Source organism: Garra rufa, chromosome 16, assembly GCF_049309525.1.
Source record: "Garra rufa chromosome 16, GarRuf1.0, whole genome shotgun sequence".
In the NCBI taxonomy this organism is placed as follows: Eukaryota; Metazoa; Chordata; class Actinopteri; order Cypriniformes; family Cyprinidae; genus Garra; species Garra rufa.
This window is the reverse complement of record NC_133376.1, coordinates 30761671-30779161: the sequence shown is the minus strand read 5'-3', so window position 1 is coordinate 30779161 and position 17491 is coordinate 30761671. Positions and strand designations below refer to the sequence as shown.

The 17491-nt window shown below is 33.2% G+C and overlaps 2 protein-coding genes across 2 annotated transcripts in view; both read left to right on the top strand.

The window, feature by feature from the left end:
- The first annotated feature begins 336 nt into the window (after positions 1 to 336).
- Positions 337 to 4478, top strand: il12ba (interleukin 12Ba). The gene is made up of 7 exons (XM_073821094.1): positions 337 to 433; positions 574 to 834; positions 2293 to 2398; positions 2501 to 2679; positions 2768 to 2937; positions 4110 to 4219; positions 4303 to 4478. Exons 1-7 carry the CDS (start codon positions 337 to 339, stop codon positions 4361 to 4363), a joined length of 984 nt encoding a protein of 327 aa, XP_073677195.1. The 3' UTR covers positions 4364 to 4478.
- Positions 4479 to 8785: 4307 nt separating this feature from the next.
- Positions 8786 to 17491, top strand: part of rnf145a (ring finger protein 145a) — a 30257-nt gene continuing 21551 nt past the window's right edge. Inside the window, exons 1-2 of the mRNA XM_073820540.1 lie at positions 8786 to 8998; positions 10860 to 11103. Of these exons, the coding sequence (XP_073676641.1) occupies positions 10920 to 11103 (184 nt within the window). The 5' untranslated portion in view covers positions 8786 to 8998; positions 10860 to 10919. The remainder of the gene's footprint in view (positions 8999 to 10859; positions 11104 to 17491) is intronic.

Below are 17491 nucleotides of genomic sequence, written 5' to 3'. Positions count from 1 at the left end.
TTAAATAGATACTAAAATATATATTTTTATATTATTAAATATCAAAATGTTTAAACTATTTATGCTGTTTATACTTGGTCTAATTTTAAGGTCAATTTCAAAGACTATTAACATGACATGAAAAAGACATGCATACACATGCATAAAAAACGATGTTGAAGTATGATTTATCAGTTTGACAAATAAAATATTTAGCTTATTTTTTATTTGCATTTTATTATTTGCATTTAGCATAGATTTTTCACCTTCTACCAGAACAGACCTGCAGCCACAGCTGAGAACCGGTTATTTGGAGTATTCATTTCAGTCTAAACTTTTCTCTTTTTCCACCAACAGATGTTTTTTCTCTTGCTGAGTGCGTTGTTGTTTCTTCAGTTCTCTGCTGACGGATCCGTCAAAACAGCTGAGAATTATTGGACACTTAAACCAAATGGTTTGTTTGTCTAAATTATGTCTACAGATTTATTTCTGTGTACATTTCTTTTTTAAACTGCTAAATTTTATTTTATTTGTATTGTGGCCTGTATTGTTATATTTGTGCTTCTCATTTGTTTTTCAATTGTCTGCCATCAGTGCTTGTAGTGAATGTTGATGCAAGTGAAGATGTAAACATGGTGCCGCTTGTCTGTGGAGAAGCCTATGAGGGGAAAAATATTACATGGACCAGAAACGATGAAAATCTGGAGGCTCGGGGAAACAGGATCGTTGTTACAGTAGAGGCCTGGAAGGGGGGCAACTACTCCTGTTTCGACAGTGAGGGAACCTACTTGAACCACACACTGGTGCTGGCACACTGGCCCTTTAGGAAGATTATCAAGAATACTCCTGAGAAAGGTACAACCATCTTTTACATTTTGTAGGCTTCACTTATTTAATCAAAAATAGAGTAAGAACAGTAAAACTGTTCAATATATTAATACAATAAAATTTTTATTGATTTTATTTTTTTTAAATAAATTTTATACATTAGAAATCATTCTAATATGCTGATTTGGTGCTCAAAAACATTTCCTATTATCAATATAAAAATAGTTATGCTGCTTACTGCTTAGTCATTTTTTATTTTTTTTATTTTATGGAAACCACCAATTTTTCTTGATTATTTGAATATAAAGGTAAAAAGAAAAGCACTTATTTACATTAAAAATCTTTTGTCAATTGTAAATTGAATATATAAATTTAAATAAATAAACAATAAATTTATAAATTAACTATGTAAATATATAAGTCCCTGCTGTCACTTTTGATCAATTTAATGCATCCTTGCAGAATAAAAGTATTATTTTCTTATAAAAAATGTTTTCTTTATAAAGAAAGAAATACATTTCTGAAAAAAATAAATAAAAATGTAAATAAATAATAATAATAATAAATTGACTCCAAATGTTTGATGGTAGTGTTCATAATTTTTATAACATGTATTTGTTTATTTTAATAAATTCAATTTCATAATTTATTATATAATTATTTTCTTTTATTTTTATTTCTTTATTTTTTTTCATTGATTGAATTACCAAACAAGGTTACATCGATTGTTCAACAAATAACTATGGAGGTTCCTTCAGATGTATTTGGAAATGTGGTGAGAACAGAAATAGCCATGTTGCTCATTTATTTGAGCAAAAATAGAGTAAAAACAGTAAAATTGTAAAATATTATTACAGTAAAAATGTTATCTGTTTTAATATATTTTAATCAGAGCTGCAAAAAGGATAGTCACGATTAAATTGATGTGTACTGTGTATATTTATTATGTATTTATAAATACACACATATGTATATATTTAAAAAAATAATTTTATGTATTTGTATGCAAACACTTATATATAAATATTTTACATATAAATTTAACATCTTTTTTCTTAATATATACATGTATGTGTGTTTTTATATATATATATATATATATATATATATATATATATATATATATATATATATATACACATTTAAATATATATATATAAATATATAATAAAAAAAATATATATATAAATTTAATATAGAAATTAAATAAATGATCAGTTAAATGTATAAATTTAATTATGTAAATATATATAAGTCTCTGCTGTTACTTTTGATCAATTTAATGCGCCCTTGCTGAATAAAAGTATTAATTTCTTTAAAAAAAAAATAGTAAATTGACCCCAAATGTTTGAATGGTAGTGTTTATAATTTTTATAACATGTATTTGTTTATTTATTTGATTACATTTCATAATTTTATTATATATTATATATATATATAATTATTATTAATATTCATTCAACATTTTTTGAATTACCAAACAAGGTTACATCAATTGTTCGACAAATAACTACGGAGGTTCCTTCAAATGTAATTGGACATGGGGTGAGAACAGAAAAGGCAGCAATATTGTTCATATCGAAGTCACACGGTAAGTTTCTCAGTCTTACCTTAGGCTCTGCAATCTGCAATGATGTAAAGGATTTGGAGAAAAAAAATATTAAAAAAAACAACTTAATTGATTCTGTTCCAGCCCTCACAGTGGAAGCAATATCAGCTGCACTCTGGATTCCAAAGGAACGAGTCTCTTATGCTTAGACCATGACTATTGTCCCTATGCAGAGGAGGTGGATCGCGTCAACCTGACCATATACTTCAGAAGCAGCTTTGTTGTTGAATCTTACAATGCAAAATTCTACATCATGGATATTGGTAAGTTCTCTTGGGGGAAAATTTAAATATTGAATTAGTATTCTGCTCATCTGAATATGATGAATCAATCTTTTTCTCTACTTTTTAGTGAGGCCTGATAAGGTGCCTGTTAGTAGGATCAATAAAACATCCGTGGAGGTCAATTATCCACAGTCCTGGAGCACACCATCATCCTACTTCCCTCTCATGTTCCAAGTCAAAGAGATTCGCTGTCGGAAATGCGAAAAATGTGACTGCTCCAAACCGAACTCACAAGAGGTAAGCCTATATATACTAGGGAATCGGGATGCAACAATACAGTTAGTCCACGGTTCAATACGTACCTCGGTTTTTAACCACGGTTTTCGGTTCGGTTCGGTTCGGTTCTGATACCTTGCCACTTCAGTGTGGTTTTTTTTGGAACAAATTAACAAAATACTCCTGTAAACCTCTGCACACTATAAAGTGTGGTTTAGTTTGTGTCTGCTTAATTTTTCTTTTTTGAGAGAGGTATAATTTTTTAGACTTTTACACAAAATAGAATGGGTTTCATTCATACTGGATGCCAGAGGGCGCCCTTGTGCATAAAAAAAAACACATGTGATATGCATCAAAGAAGTAGCGCTAATAACGTTCCGTTCCAGCTTCTCTAATATGGATAAAAGCATCGCTATTGCTGTAACTTATTAAAAACAAGATATAACGGTAAACGTTTTGAATGATGAAATCTAAGGACAATAAACGCTCGTCTGCAATAATATATGGTTTATCTGTGTTCTTCAAGCCATCTCGGGTATTTTCATAAGCCATTGCTAATCGACATACATTGAATATGAGTATAGAATTTATCGTCTGCCTCATTCTGTGATGAGAATCCACATCAGATCACAACATAAGGAAGTTATTTCAAACACTCGACTGATGTTGTGAATTAAAAACAAGTTATAATGTTTTTGTAACTTGTTTTTATAACTTTTGTTGGACAACAGGTTTAGAAAAGTTTATCATTGCATGTCATTAGAATGGAAGATGCTCTGCGTGTTGCGTTATTTTTTTCAAATATAAGAGGGGAAGCGTTTGCTCATTTCAGCACATGAAATCCTGGGCAAACATACAGCAAATTCCAAGAGAAATAAAAGGAATGAAGATATTTAGATGCAAAACCGAAAAACCGCAATTCACAAGCGCGTATTGAACCGTGGATGTCGTACCGAACGGTTCAATTTTATATTGAGTATTGTGACATGATCCCTAATATATACATACTAAATGTTTGGAAAAATTACATTTTGAATAATTAAACTGCATTTACTTAGTCAAAAACACAAATAAAAACAGTAATATTGTTACAAATTATTACAATTAAAAATAAAAATGTTCAGTGTTAATATATTTAAAAATGTAATGTATTTATCTGAAAATGGTAACTATTTAAATTATTATTTCCTTAGATTTCCTTCACACAAAGTCGCCAGCTGCCAGTGACTAAAGGGATGACGGTGTGTGTGAGAGCGAGGGATGAATTTTGTAACTCCTCATGGAGTGAGTGGAACCTGTACAAGTATGTATTTAACGTTTGTTATATTTGTTTTATTAATGTTTTCTGCATGCATTTTAATACAAACTTTCTCTGTTTATCTTTAGATGCAAATCCAGAAAAAACAGCAAGCAGAGGAACCGAGAACCAAAGTTAAAGATGCTATAATTTACTGTGCATCATTAAACACAACTCATTTTAATCATTATGATGCTTTCTGTAGTTATGAACAATAACTTACTTTATTGGACCTTCTTTGGTCATATACTGTGTAATTAAATACAAACACATAGTATGTGTTCTTGTAATAATGTATTTATCTATACATTGTATAACAATGAATAACACTATCATGCTCTTAAATTAATTATTTATGTGTAGTACATTGTTACATGTATTTATTATGATTGCAGTGTTTTTGATGTCTTTACTTGATTATGTAAGGCATAAAACATCTATTTGCTCTTAATTCAGTTTGTCTTGATTGCATTTTTAGATTTGAGGAGTGATTTCGCATCATGTCTCACCAATTGTAAACTATAATATAATCACATTGAAAGGTTTGGACTTTGGTAAGGTCCTAATTATGTGCAAATGTCTTTTCTTTCTCTGTAGATCAGACATAAGACTTCTCAAGACAGAAATTACTGTCACATCTCAATGTGGAGCAAAGAGACGCGTTATTCTCCCCATTTCAACAGAGTTCGGGCTTCAAATCAAAAGAAACACCTAAATCAATTGATCACTGATTGTTCAAGTATCGTGTGAAAAACAAGTCTGGAAAAAACATGTGTAGTGACATTAGCCACCATGAATTGCCTGTCATAAAAAACACAAGTGCTGGGTTTTTGGAAATGACACAATTGGTGCATCACAGACTAATTTTGAGGAACTTAGCTGAACAAACCTGCCATTCATTAATTAAAAGGTGGAAAATAACCAAAAAGAGAAAGAGCCTGTGTACACTGTCTGTATTTATTTGGTTAAATGCATTCAGGTTTATAAGATTGAGGTTTACAGAGCATCTTGAGAAGGCCATAGTCGGTCTTTATCAGAGTTAACAGTTTTTTTTAATTTCAGAGCAAGTGTGACATAAAAACTTTGATCTAAGAAGAATTTTCCTCAACATCATTATGAGAGACATTGAAGAGGGTACAGATTGCTGACCCACTTATTAAGTGTAGAGACTAAAAGAGAATATTGGCTCACTCCCTCTGGGACGTGTGCTCTTGCTAGGCTGATAGAGACATTCACATGCTCATAATTAAATGATTTACAGTCTATATGTGGCAGACACACCTTCTGTGGATATAAAAAAAGATAATAAAATGTGTTCTGAGAGTCTGAGGGTCTGAAAGTGATCATAGAACCAATATGAAAATGATGGGATTGTGATTTTGACGTAATCCAGTGCTCTTGTTTTCGATACTATTGTTTTGGTTTACCTTGCCACAAGACAGCTGCTTTGAGACTGCTGTTTGTGGGTTAACATGTGACCTATTGTATTTTATTACTGAATGGACATTTACTGTATATTCCCTGAGTGCTACATCATACTCCGTACATGATGCTTAATCATATGTTTATATGGAGGGAAGTTCACGTCAACATGTGAATAGCAGAGCCAGCTGTGGGTTCACCACAAGAGGAGAAATTACTAGGGGTTTGGAGATGATAATTCCCCATAAAGCATGATTAAGGTCATCAGTTTTAACCACAGACTTTTTGTTGGGTCTGCATGTGAAAACAGAGATAGAATGACACTTCTTTAAATTATATTGTAATTATACACAAATTGGGGGTATTTTTTTTCCATACAACCCAAAGACATCCATTCAAAATCATACAAGTACAAACTCATGAAAGTGTTGGATTAATTAGTTTTGTTTCAAATAATATCGTAAAAAAAAAAAAAAAAAAAAAAACGAACTTTTGAATTTACTGTATTTACAAGAAAGGCAGAAAAAATAGTAATCACTTTATTATTCTTTTCTTTTATTCAGATGGCCAAAATAAAGAGAAACTTTTATTTTATCAATAATTTTTAGTCAAAAAAACTAAAACAACTAAACAGTCTTTATTCATAATAACCAAAAAACTTAATATTTTTCTATTTTACTATTGAAATATAGTTTATTCCTGTGATCAAAGTTGAATTTTCAGCATCATTACTAGTTTTATGTGTCACATGATCCTTCAGATATCATTCTAATATGCTGATTTATTATCAATACTGAAAAAGTTGTGCTGCTTAACTTTTTTTGGTGTTTTTTTTTAGGATTCTTTGATGAATAAAAAGTTAAAAAGAACAGCATTTATTTAAAATTGAATTATTTTCTAACAATATACACTGTTCATAAGTTAATAAATCATGTTCATAAAGAAATAAATACTTTTATTGAGCAAGGATGTGTTAAATTGACAAATTGATAAATTGATGTTGCTAGCAAATTATATTGTTATATTTTTTTATTCATCAAAGAACCCTGAAATAAGAAGTGTCAAAAAATATTAGGCAGCACAGCTGTTTCCAACATTGATAATGAATCAGCAAATTCGAATGATTTCTGAAGGATTGTGTGACACTGAAGACTGGAGTAATGGCTAATGAATATTCAGCTTTTTTTAAATTGCAATAGTATTTCATAATATTATAATTTTTTTATATTTTTGATTAAATAAAAGAGACTTTGATGAGCATAAGAGAAATCGGTAACACTTTTTACATAAAGGGTACATGAATAGTCGTACTAATGCCTAAATTAATACTTAATTCATTACATACTAATGATTATTAATTATTATAATTATTAAAATTATGAACTAACAAAGAGCTATCCTTCACTCATACGGATTCATGGATGAATAACGGGGCAGTTCATAATTAGTTAACGCCTTTAATAATCTTTATTATGTGATGAATTAAGTAATTTAGGCATTAGTGCATGAATATTCATGTACCCTTATTGTAAAGTGTTACTGAGTTTTTTTTTAAAGAAGTCTCTTCTACTCACCAAGCCTGCATTTATTTGAACCAGAGATATTTGCATAAAATGTAAATTTTTAATTAATTCTTATTTGCATTAGATTTCTATTTTAAATAAATTATGTTCTTTTAAACTTTTTATTCATCAAAGAATACTGAAAAAAAATCACAGGTTCCAAAAAAAGTTATATTTTAATATATTTAAAAATGTAATTTATTCCTGTGATTTCAAAGCTGAATTTTAGCATCATTATTCCGGTCACATGATCCATTAGAAATCATTCTAATACTCTGATTTGCTGCTCAAAATCATTTATTATTATTATTTTTATTATTATTATTATGTTGAAAACAGCTGAATAGAATGTTTTTAAGATTCTTTGATGATAAGAAAGTTCAGAAGAACAGCATTTATCAGAAACAGAACTCTTTTGTAACATTATAAATGTCTTCATTATCACTTTTGATCAATTTAAAGAATTCTTGCTTATATAAAAATATTGATTATATCATTTTCACCTTGAATGGTATAGTGTATAATAGTTACAAAAGCTTTTTATTTCATCAAAGAATTCTGAGAAAAATCTACTCAGCTGTTTTAAATATTGACAATAATAACAAAAAATGTTTCTTGAACAGCAAATCATCATATTACAATAATTTCTCAGCCTGACTTTTCTCACCACCAAACAGACAAGAGGGAGAGATAGATATTAAAGGAGTAGTTCACTTTCAGAACAAGAATTTACAGATAATGTACTCATCCCCTTGTCATCCAAGATGTTGATGTCTTTCTGTCTTCATTCGTAAAGAAATGGTGTTTTTTGAGGAGAACATTTTAGGATTTCTCTCCATATAATGGACTTCTATGGTGCCCTGAGTTTGAACTTCCAAAATGCAGTTTAAATGCAGCTTCAAAGGGCTCTAAATCCTAGATCTAGATCCTAGCAGAGGAAGAAGGATCTTATCCAGTGAAACGATCGGTTACTTTCTAAAAACATTTACAACTTTTATACTTTTTAATTTCAAACGCTCTTGCCGAGCTAGACAAGATGATCATTTGAGGTTAAAAAGTATATAAATTGTAATTTTTTTATTTTTTTTTAGAAAATAACCCATCATTTTGCTAGATAAGACCCTTTTTTCCCCGGCTGTGATCGTTTAGAGCCCTATGAAGCTGCATTTTGGAAGTTCAAACTCGGGGCACCATAGAAGTCCATTATATGAAGAAAAATGCTGAAATGTCTTCTTCAAAAAACATAATTTCCGTAGTACTGAAGAAAGAAAGACATGAGCATCTTGGATGACAAGGGGGTGAGTACATTATCTGTAAATTTTTGTTCTGCTCCTTTAATATGAAGAGGCAGTATTACAGATAGCCTAATTAAAGTCGATTATCATTTTTGTATTATTCACAGCCCGTGGTCTTCTTCATTATAGCGCTCTTAATCTTTATAGCACAGTTGGCATTGTGAATGCTGAGTCGTCTGCTCTGACTCCTTATCATTCCACCTATCCACCCCCTCTATCTTCCTCTCAGTCTCCAGCACCGTGTGCTGTGCCCTCATGATGCCACGGCGCTCGCTAATCCGCTCTCCGCGGCGCACATGCTCAGTACCGATCACTGTGGCAATCTGTAATGGCTGCGGGATGATGTGATACGAGTCCCGGTTCCGCGCCGCGTATCTTCGGTAGGAATGCCATTTCCCTGAGACCGCCAACCACTCCATTCATTCCTCAGTCAACATGGTTGACATCCGACAGAAGAATAAAGGTCGGACATCGTAGTCGAGAGCACTTGCGAGAGTCGTAATCGTGTAAGTTCAATGTTTATTATGTCTCTGTTAAATTGCGGCTCATTGAGCGGGGGATCCGGACATGCGTGTGTCAGTGTTTGTTATCCGAGGTCACTACAGTTCATAGCAGCATCTCCAGAGAGAAGGCACATATATAGCCGCATGCCGTATGTACCTGCATCCAAATATTACATACAACGTGCGATTAGAGGCCACGCTTGAGATATATTGGACTCTATTTCCGTGCAGGTTTCATTTCATTAGACGTTTAACACAACGTGCTAAAGCTGCATCGCGTCGGCGTAACGTTAAAGGCAACATTAATGCAACACGTTTGATGTTTTTATTCACGTCAGTAGTACGGAAAACGAAGTTATTTTTATAGACGCGCTTTTAGTACTGCAACAGGCTCATTGTGAGATGAGCCAGTCACACACAATGCATTTTCAATGAGCTCGGGGTTACTATAGTTCATTTCGACAGCTCCCGCTGACTCTAACATTAGAAAATACATTATCAGGGTGCGAATTGTTGGGGTGGAGGGGCTGAGGTAGTTTGTTTGTAAAGCTTGAACCCTCTTAAAGGAAGTCCAAACAACAAGTTTGCATGATAAAGTGTGTTATTTTTAGACAAGTATACGTTTTAAGCGGTTTAAAATGTTTCATTAATCACAAAAGTTAGATTAGTGTACGTATCACTTGCTAAGAGAATTGCGCTAGCCTTACGATGTAACCATAGCAACAGTAGTCTGGCGAAGCGATTTATTTTAATTACCCGGGTAAAAATACAAACATATACTGTATTTATCACTTTTTCCGCATGTGCTATATTTATCACTTTATTATATATTTAGATATTACAAGTGACTCACAAAAATACTCAAATATAGTTTAAACATAGCTACATTATAGAGTCTGAAAAATGTCCCACGGATGTAAACAAACGAATTTACAAAAATTGACTTCTCCCTCAGAAGCGTGTATACGTAGCACACTGAGTGCAAAATAGATACATTGCATTTAGTATTATGTAACTGTTTTCCTATAAGGCTGCTGCTGCTTACAGTTTTATGGGAACTTTGACAATTTGCAGGCACATTATTTGCTAGCTTTAATGCTGTTTATCAGGCTGTTTGTTTTTATGCTCTCTCTATGCTGATTTGTGCGTTTTAAAAACATGCAGCCCTAAGGAAACAAACAGGTTATGTAATAACCTGTGTTTGGCTCTGTCCATTAAACTTCAGTGCACAATGTTGCCACATTTACATTTAGCTTGTCTAATTGTTGCCTACATGTGTGACCCTGGACCACAAAACCAAGTAGCAAAGGTGTATTTGTAGCAGTAGTCAAAAATACATTGTTTGGGTCAAAATGATCAATTTTTCTTTTATGACAAAAATCATTATGATATTAATGTTCCATGAAGATATTTCGTAAATTTTTCGATCATAAATATATAAAAAATAAATTTTTGATTTGTAATGTGCATTGCTAAGAACTTAATTTGTACAACTTTAAAGGTGATTTTTTTCTATATTTAGATTTTTTTGCACTCTCAGATTTTCAAATAGTTGTATCTCGACCAAATATTGTCCTAACAATCTATACATAAATGCAAAGCTTTTTTATTCATGTTATCCATATATACATTTCAATTAATCAATTAGTTTTGACTCAGTTTTGTGTTCCAGGGTCACAATAAACTTTTTCTATTTGCTGATGTATTCAGTTAAAAACTAATTCTTAATCAGTATTTTGGTGGTTTTCAGGACTTTGCTTGTGCCTTGAGCTTGTCGCTAAGACAACACCTCACCTTTTTTTACTGACTGCCTGTCATGAACCTCTCTCTTTATCTCTGTTTCTGTCTCTCCATCTCATATCAGTGCAGTGCTGGTGTGTGATAGTGCCAGTGAATTGTGTGTGGTTGGCGGTAGTCAGGAGTGATGGCTGTGAAGGAGCGGGTGGAGGCGGTGCTGAATGTGGGCCTGCGGGTCCCCAGTATAATGTTACTGGAGGTGCTGTACCGCTGGGATGTCAGCTCCTTCTTCCAGAAGATCCAGAGAAGCAGCCTCAACAACAACCCCCTCTTCCAGTACAAGTACCTGGCTCTCTACCTTCACTATGTGGGTGAGTAACAAACCTAATTTATGTGATGTGTTTGGGGTGTACCATTGTATACAAATAAGGAGCCATTCAGTGGCATGAAATGCCCATCAGAGTACCATGGTATTACCATCTCTGCACCGTGGAACTTAATGAGGGAATAAATGGCTTTAATTGTTTCTCTTTTGTAGCTATTCAACATTTTGGTGAATTAATAGCTAATTTGCATGATTTGTACAATTTTGTATGTTTTTGTACAATTTGCTTACACAATGTAAGGTTTTCTGTGCAATGGGTTCTGTGGTATGTTTCTGCACAAATCACTTCATTTACAGTGTTGGCCAAAATTATTAGAACACTAGTATTTTCTCCAACTAAATATGGTTTTAAGTCAGTAATTTCTATCTTTTGCTGTAGTATGACAGTTGGAAATATCAGTTTACATTTCCAAACATTCATTTTGCCATTAATTGTAATAATCCAGTGAGATTTTTGACAACAGCCAGTGCTCCACACAGAGATCTGATCTCAAAATCATCCAGTCTGTCTGGAATGACATGACGAAACAGAACAAACTGAGACAGACTAAATCCAGAAGAACTGTGGCAACATCTCCAAGATGCTTCAAGAAACCTACCTGCAAAGCTACAGTACTGTTAAAAGTTTTCAGCAGTTGTGTAAAAATGCTGTAAAATGAGGATGAGGTCAAAAATAATGTCATAAATAGATTTTCTTTATCAGTTAACTTCTATTAGCTAAACAAAATCAACATTTGGTGTGACCATCCTTTGCGTTTAAAGCAGCTTTTTCCCTAGGTGCACTTGTGCATGAAGCATCTTGGAGACGTTGCCACAGTTCTTTTGGATTTAGTCTGTCTCGGTTAGTTCTGTTTCTTCATGCCATTCAAGACAGTCTGGATATGGATGAGATCAGATCTCTGTGTGGAGCACTGGCTGTTGGCAGACTCCTTGTGCAAACAAAAATCTCGCTGGATTATTACAATTAATGACAAAATGAATGTTTACACTACAGCAAAAGATAAAAATAACTGACTTAAAACCATTTTAACTGGTGAAAATACTAGTGTTCTAATAATTTTGGCCATCACTGTAAATTCATATGAAAGCATTACTTTGTAAAATAGTTGCATTTTCTTGTAAGATCTGGTTGGCTTAATAATAACTACACTATTATAAAATATACATTTTATCAGTTCTTGCTTTCCCTAGAAGTTGAACCCATGACCTCAGTGTTGTTAACGGCATGCTCTACTGTTTGAGCTACACAAAGCATGTTTTTTATTAAAGTGTTGTAGTTCAGCGCAGGTGAGAAATCTCCGAAGATTCTTTGCAATTGGTATAGGAGAGGAGCTTTGTTCTAGAGGTCAGCCAGGTGGTCTGTTCATCGCATTACTTCAGATCGCCACTCATTTGAGTAATGGTGGCACATGCAGCAAGATGATGGAGTGGAAAATGGAAATAACTTAAATGACCCAGCAAAACCTCATATGCAAAAGAAAAAGAAAAAACATAAAAAAGTAAATACAACCTATTCAAACCTATTTTTCACTGTTTATTTACTCAGTGGTCCTGCTGACAATGGTTGAGTCAGAGGTGACTGATTCAGACCACACGTCTCTCTCAGCCCTCTGTCCTGAGTTTTAAAAAGACTCAGTGGAGCGTGGCATCAACCCCCATTCATCTGCAGCACACATCCCAACACACACATCTCATGAGTTATTCACAGGGATCATGCTGTGTTGATGTTTGTGAAAATCTTGTTGTTGTTGTTGTTGTTGTGAATGACTGCATTTTCAGCCCCTTCTCAATTGTTCATGTTTGTTTTTCTATCTGAAAGGGTTTCCGGCTTCTGGAGCATGTTTTTTTTAGGTTTTATTTGGTCTTGTTTGTAAGACACTGTAGTACAACTTCACCCACATAACCTCATGTTTTAATGGATAAACTTTAATTAAACCCACAGACTCCTGGCTTTTGGAGCAGATGTTTGTGTAGTACCCAAAGGAACAAACCCTAATGACCCTGATTTGTCTCGTGTGTGTGTGTGTGGTCATGCGCTATGCTGTTATTTACCCTGGAGAGGAGGCTTTTGAGGTTACATGCGGATGTGTTTGTACAATAAGAATGGCAGCTTCTGGTAATGACTCTAGAATACAGACTACCACCCAGCAAAGTGCAAAACAATACGTCATACTGTACATCTACGGTGTAGTTTACAGAATAATAAGCAATTGTTTTGAATGAATACACATTGAAATTTGGGTCAATGGCATGATGCACATTGTTCCATCTAACAATTTGTTCAAAATGCAGATTATACAGTGACTTGAAAACACCTCGTCATTTTTTTTATTATTTCCTTTAAAATATTTCCGTAAAACTGCTACTTTGCATATTGATGTTACAAATCTTTTGTCCTTTGAATCAGTCATATGGAAACAACATTCAGAAACATACTGAGAAAAAAAAAACAGTACAGTAAATATCATAGAAGATGTCATGTGATGTGACTCTGCAATATTGTAATATTTATGATTTATTTATTTATGATATTTGCAAAAATACTTTTTGAAACTTAAATATACACTGCTGTTCAAAAGTTTGAGATCAGTAAGACTAAAAAAAACCTGATATATTGCGAAATGTTATTACAATATAAAATAATGGTTTCTATTGTAATATACTTTAAAATATTATTTATTTCTGTGATGCAAAGCTGCATTTTCATCAGTGTCACATGATCCTTAAGAAATCATTCTATTAAGCTGATTTATTATTAGAATTTTAAGTGCTGACAACAGTTGTGCTGCCAAATATTTTTGTGGAACCTGTGACACTTTTTACAGGATTCTTTGATAAATAAAAAATGAAAAAAAAAAAAGCATTTATTCAAAATATAAATCTTTTCTAACATTAGAAGTCTTTGCTGACATTTTTTATCAATTTAATGCATCCTTGCTGAATAGAATTATAAACTTCTTTCAGAAAAAACAACAACTTTTGAACAATTGTGTATATTGTTAGAAAAGATTTATATTGAACAAATGCTGTTCTTTTTAACTATTTATTCATCAAAGAATCCTGGGGGGTGTTCCATAAAACAAGTTTACCAAATAAGTCAGGCTTATTTCAGTTAGTCTGACTTATTTTGAGCCAAATCAAGTGACAATAAGTTAGACTAACTGAAATAAGCCTGGCTTATCTGGTAAACTTGTTTTATGGAACACCCCCCTGAAAAAATGATCACAGGTCCACACTGATAATAAATCAGCATGGAGTAATGATGCTAAAAATTCAGCTTTGATCACAGAAATAAATTATATTTTAATGTATATTAAAATATTGAATTGTTTTTTATATTGTAATAATATTTAACAAAATTAAATTGATTGATTGAATGATTAAATTGATCAAATAAATGCAGCCTTGATGAGCATAAAAAACTTCTTTAAGAAATCTTAAAGAAAAACTTAGAAATCTTACTGATCTCAAACTTTCGAACAGCAATGTATTTTAAATGAAATTTCTGAAAGCATAATAAATATACAGTCAAACCAAAAATGATTCAGACACCAGATATAAGTTTTGATATTTTTTTACAAGTGGGTGCAGGACACCATAGTTTGTTTATATAAGCAAGGATAGCAAAATAAAGTAAAATGTGACATATTATACCCCAAAATTCTTCGTACAGTGAACTACCAGTAAAATTGATAAACATTTGGGGCCAAAAATTATTCATACACTTTGACCTGACCATGATTTGCTTAAGTGTTTTTTTCTTTTAATTGCTAATACGTCCTTTTACACCACAAACTGCACAAAATTAAGCATTGCTTGGTAATTGGTCAGCAAAGTAATGATAGTTCTGTAAATATTGTCATACTAACATTTGTTCAAATTTTTGGTTGATTGCAATCCATTACATACCTTTTTATCAACATTTTCTGACACGGTTTAACTTTGAGTTCTTGTCATATTTTATTACCATTTTCTAAACTATAGTGAATAAACTGTGATAATGTGAGAAATGGTGAATGTGTCTGAATAAATTTTGGTTTGACTGTATGTGAAACCAAAAGAATACAAATATTACATTTCTAAAAACATTGCATGTTTTAAACATTCATTCATGCTATTGTTAAAATATAACATTCTCTTACCACGTCAACTGTCTAAAAATATCTACATGTGGTAGAATAAGGGTATTCACAACAATAAATGAATAATGTACAGCTAACAGACACGATTTGTTTTTCTCCGTTATTACACTAACAAAGCAGCAGAAAACAATTGGCCTTCATTTTTCCATCTCTGCAGTGCGCTTTATTAGCTATTGCTTAGAAGCAATGACTAGGTGTTGACATTTCAAAGCTACCGCTAGCAGGGCTGTTACTGGCATTCTGTTTAATAGATATTCAGCAGCTTCTGTTCTTGGCTGCAGCATTGTTTTGCAGGTGCATCTTGTCCAATGTTGGTAGTGCTACGGTACTCTTATGACCCCCTGCTGAATGGCGGACAGAGTCCAAGTATTGTAGCTCCCACAGGTGAAAAGTGCTGCTGTCAGGAGAAACTTTGGTGGACTTCTTTAATCGTAGGCTTGCTGGGTTTGCATTAGTGCTAAGAAAAACCACCTGGCCCTGAGAAGCTCCTTTGGCTTTTGCACTATAATGAAGCGGAAAGAATGGGCCTGTCCTGTGTGTTCAACACTTCAATTTCAAAATATGACACCGCAAGGCTATTAGAACTAATAGAGATGGCCTTCCCTAACACTAGAAGCGGACATTTCTGCAGAACAATTCCACTTTTAGTTCAAACAGTTAATATCTATATATTCTTGGCTTTAGCCCTATCATTGTATTGAGGAAACGGAGCATCCATCCAACCTTTTTTAACAATACATATATAGGAGAAGATAAATTGCAGTGAGTTTGGTTTGGCTGAAGGCACTACAGCAGAGAGGTTAAATTGAGACATGGAGAACATCTACTGTCAGCAAGATCACCGGCACTTTCCGTCTTTACTGCCTATGGATAATATGAGCTGTCTTTCAACATTTTATTCAGCCACAAACCTGGCCAAGTCCTCTGCTCTTTGACCTGCCGAGAGCTTCCTCATATTTCAGCGCTAACTTTATTCCCAGGTAATTGCATTGGTTGGAGCTAGTGTGCCAGCATACTTCACATTAATCAATACTGGGATAAACTTTGTGTCTTCAATCCAAGTAGAATATTTCCACTGTGTTGTATTTCTCCTGTGGATGGAGTATGGTGCATGTTTTTATATTTGTGAATGGCAGAAGTGAACTGGAGGAGCGGGAGATAGGATGAGTGTTGAACGTCAGATAAACAGTTACGCAACAGGAGGGATCAAGAGGGTTTGGCAGTGGAGTAATGAGAGCTTAATCTGTGCATGGCAAAAGCTTTAATCTCCCGCCTCATCCTGTCTACACACACTCTTACGAACACACAAACACGTCAGCATGAGCCAGTGAATGTCAGACCGGAGGCTGAATCATGTACTACAATACCCTTGGTCATTTTGATGTGTTACACTGAATGAATTAACAGTTTAAAGCACTTATTATATGAAATATTGCATCGTCAGAGGCGTTTTATTTGATTATGTCTAATGCAAACATTCCAGTAACCTAAATCTCATGTTAAATTTGTGTTAGCCTGCTTTTCCAATGTAGATCCTTCACTTCTGTGTTGTCTCATTGATGCCCATAACAGGCTCAAAACTGTATCCAACTATACTGCACATTTTCAGTATGCCTAAAATAACTCGATGTACTACAGTTTAAAAAAATGTGCAGTACATTAAACAGCAGTTAGTTCCAGTCCTCGAATTTGATTGGCCAGTCAGCGCTCCAAGAGTGCCAGACCAACAGGACTGGGAATTGTCACTTTATCATTCTGCTTGTTTCTGTTTGCACTTTCTAAAATATGCTGTCAGTATATTCCATTCAGTTTGTGTGTTAGTACATTATATTGAGGATATTAAGTGATGATTTCTGATGGTTACTTTTATCTTTATGCTAGTATGTGGAGACTGAGTAATTGTGTTTTTTTTTTCAGTAGATTAATTACTGACTCACCTGTTTAGCGCAAAAACAAAGATTCATTTAGCAACGAAACATGCAACTTTGTAATAATGAGTCATCTAATCATTCACTCAATTGATTTGTTCAAAAACACTGATTCATACACGAACGCAGTATATTTTTCTGTTGGCAGACCAAAAATAGACCAAAAGTAGTTGTCAGTTTCAGGTTTACAATGTAAGTTACTGTTTAAAAGTTAATTCACATATTTGAAATGGTGCTGGACTAAATATCAGCTTTATTTTTAACTTATATAACATATATTAATGATATAAATTACATACTACCA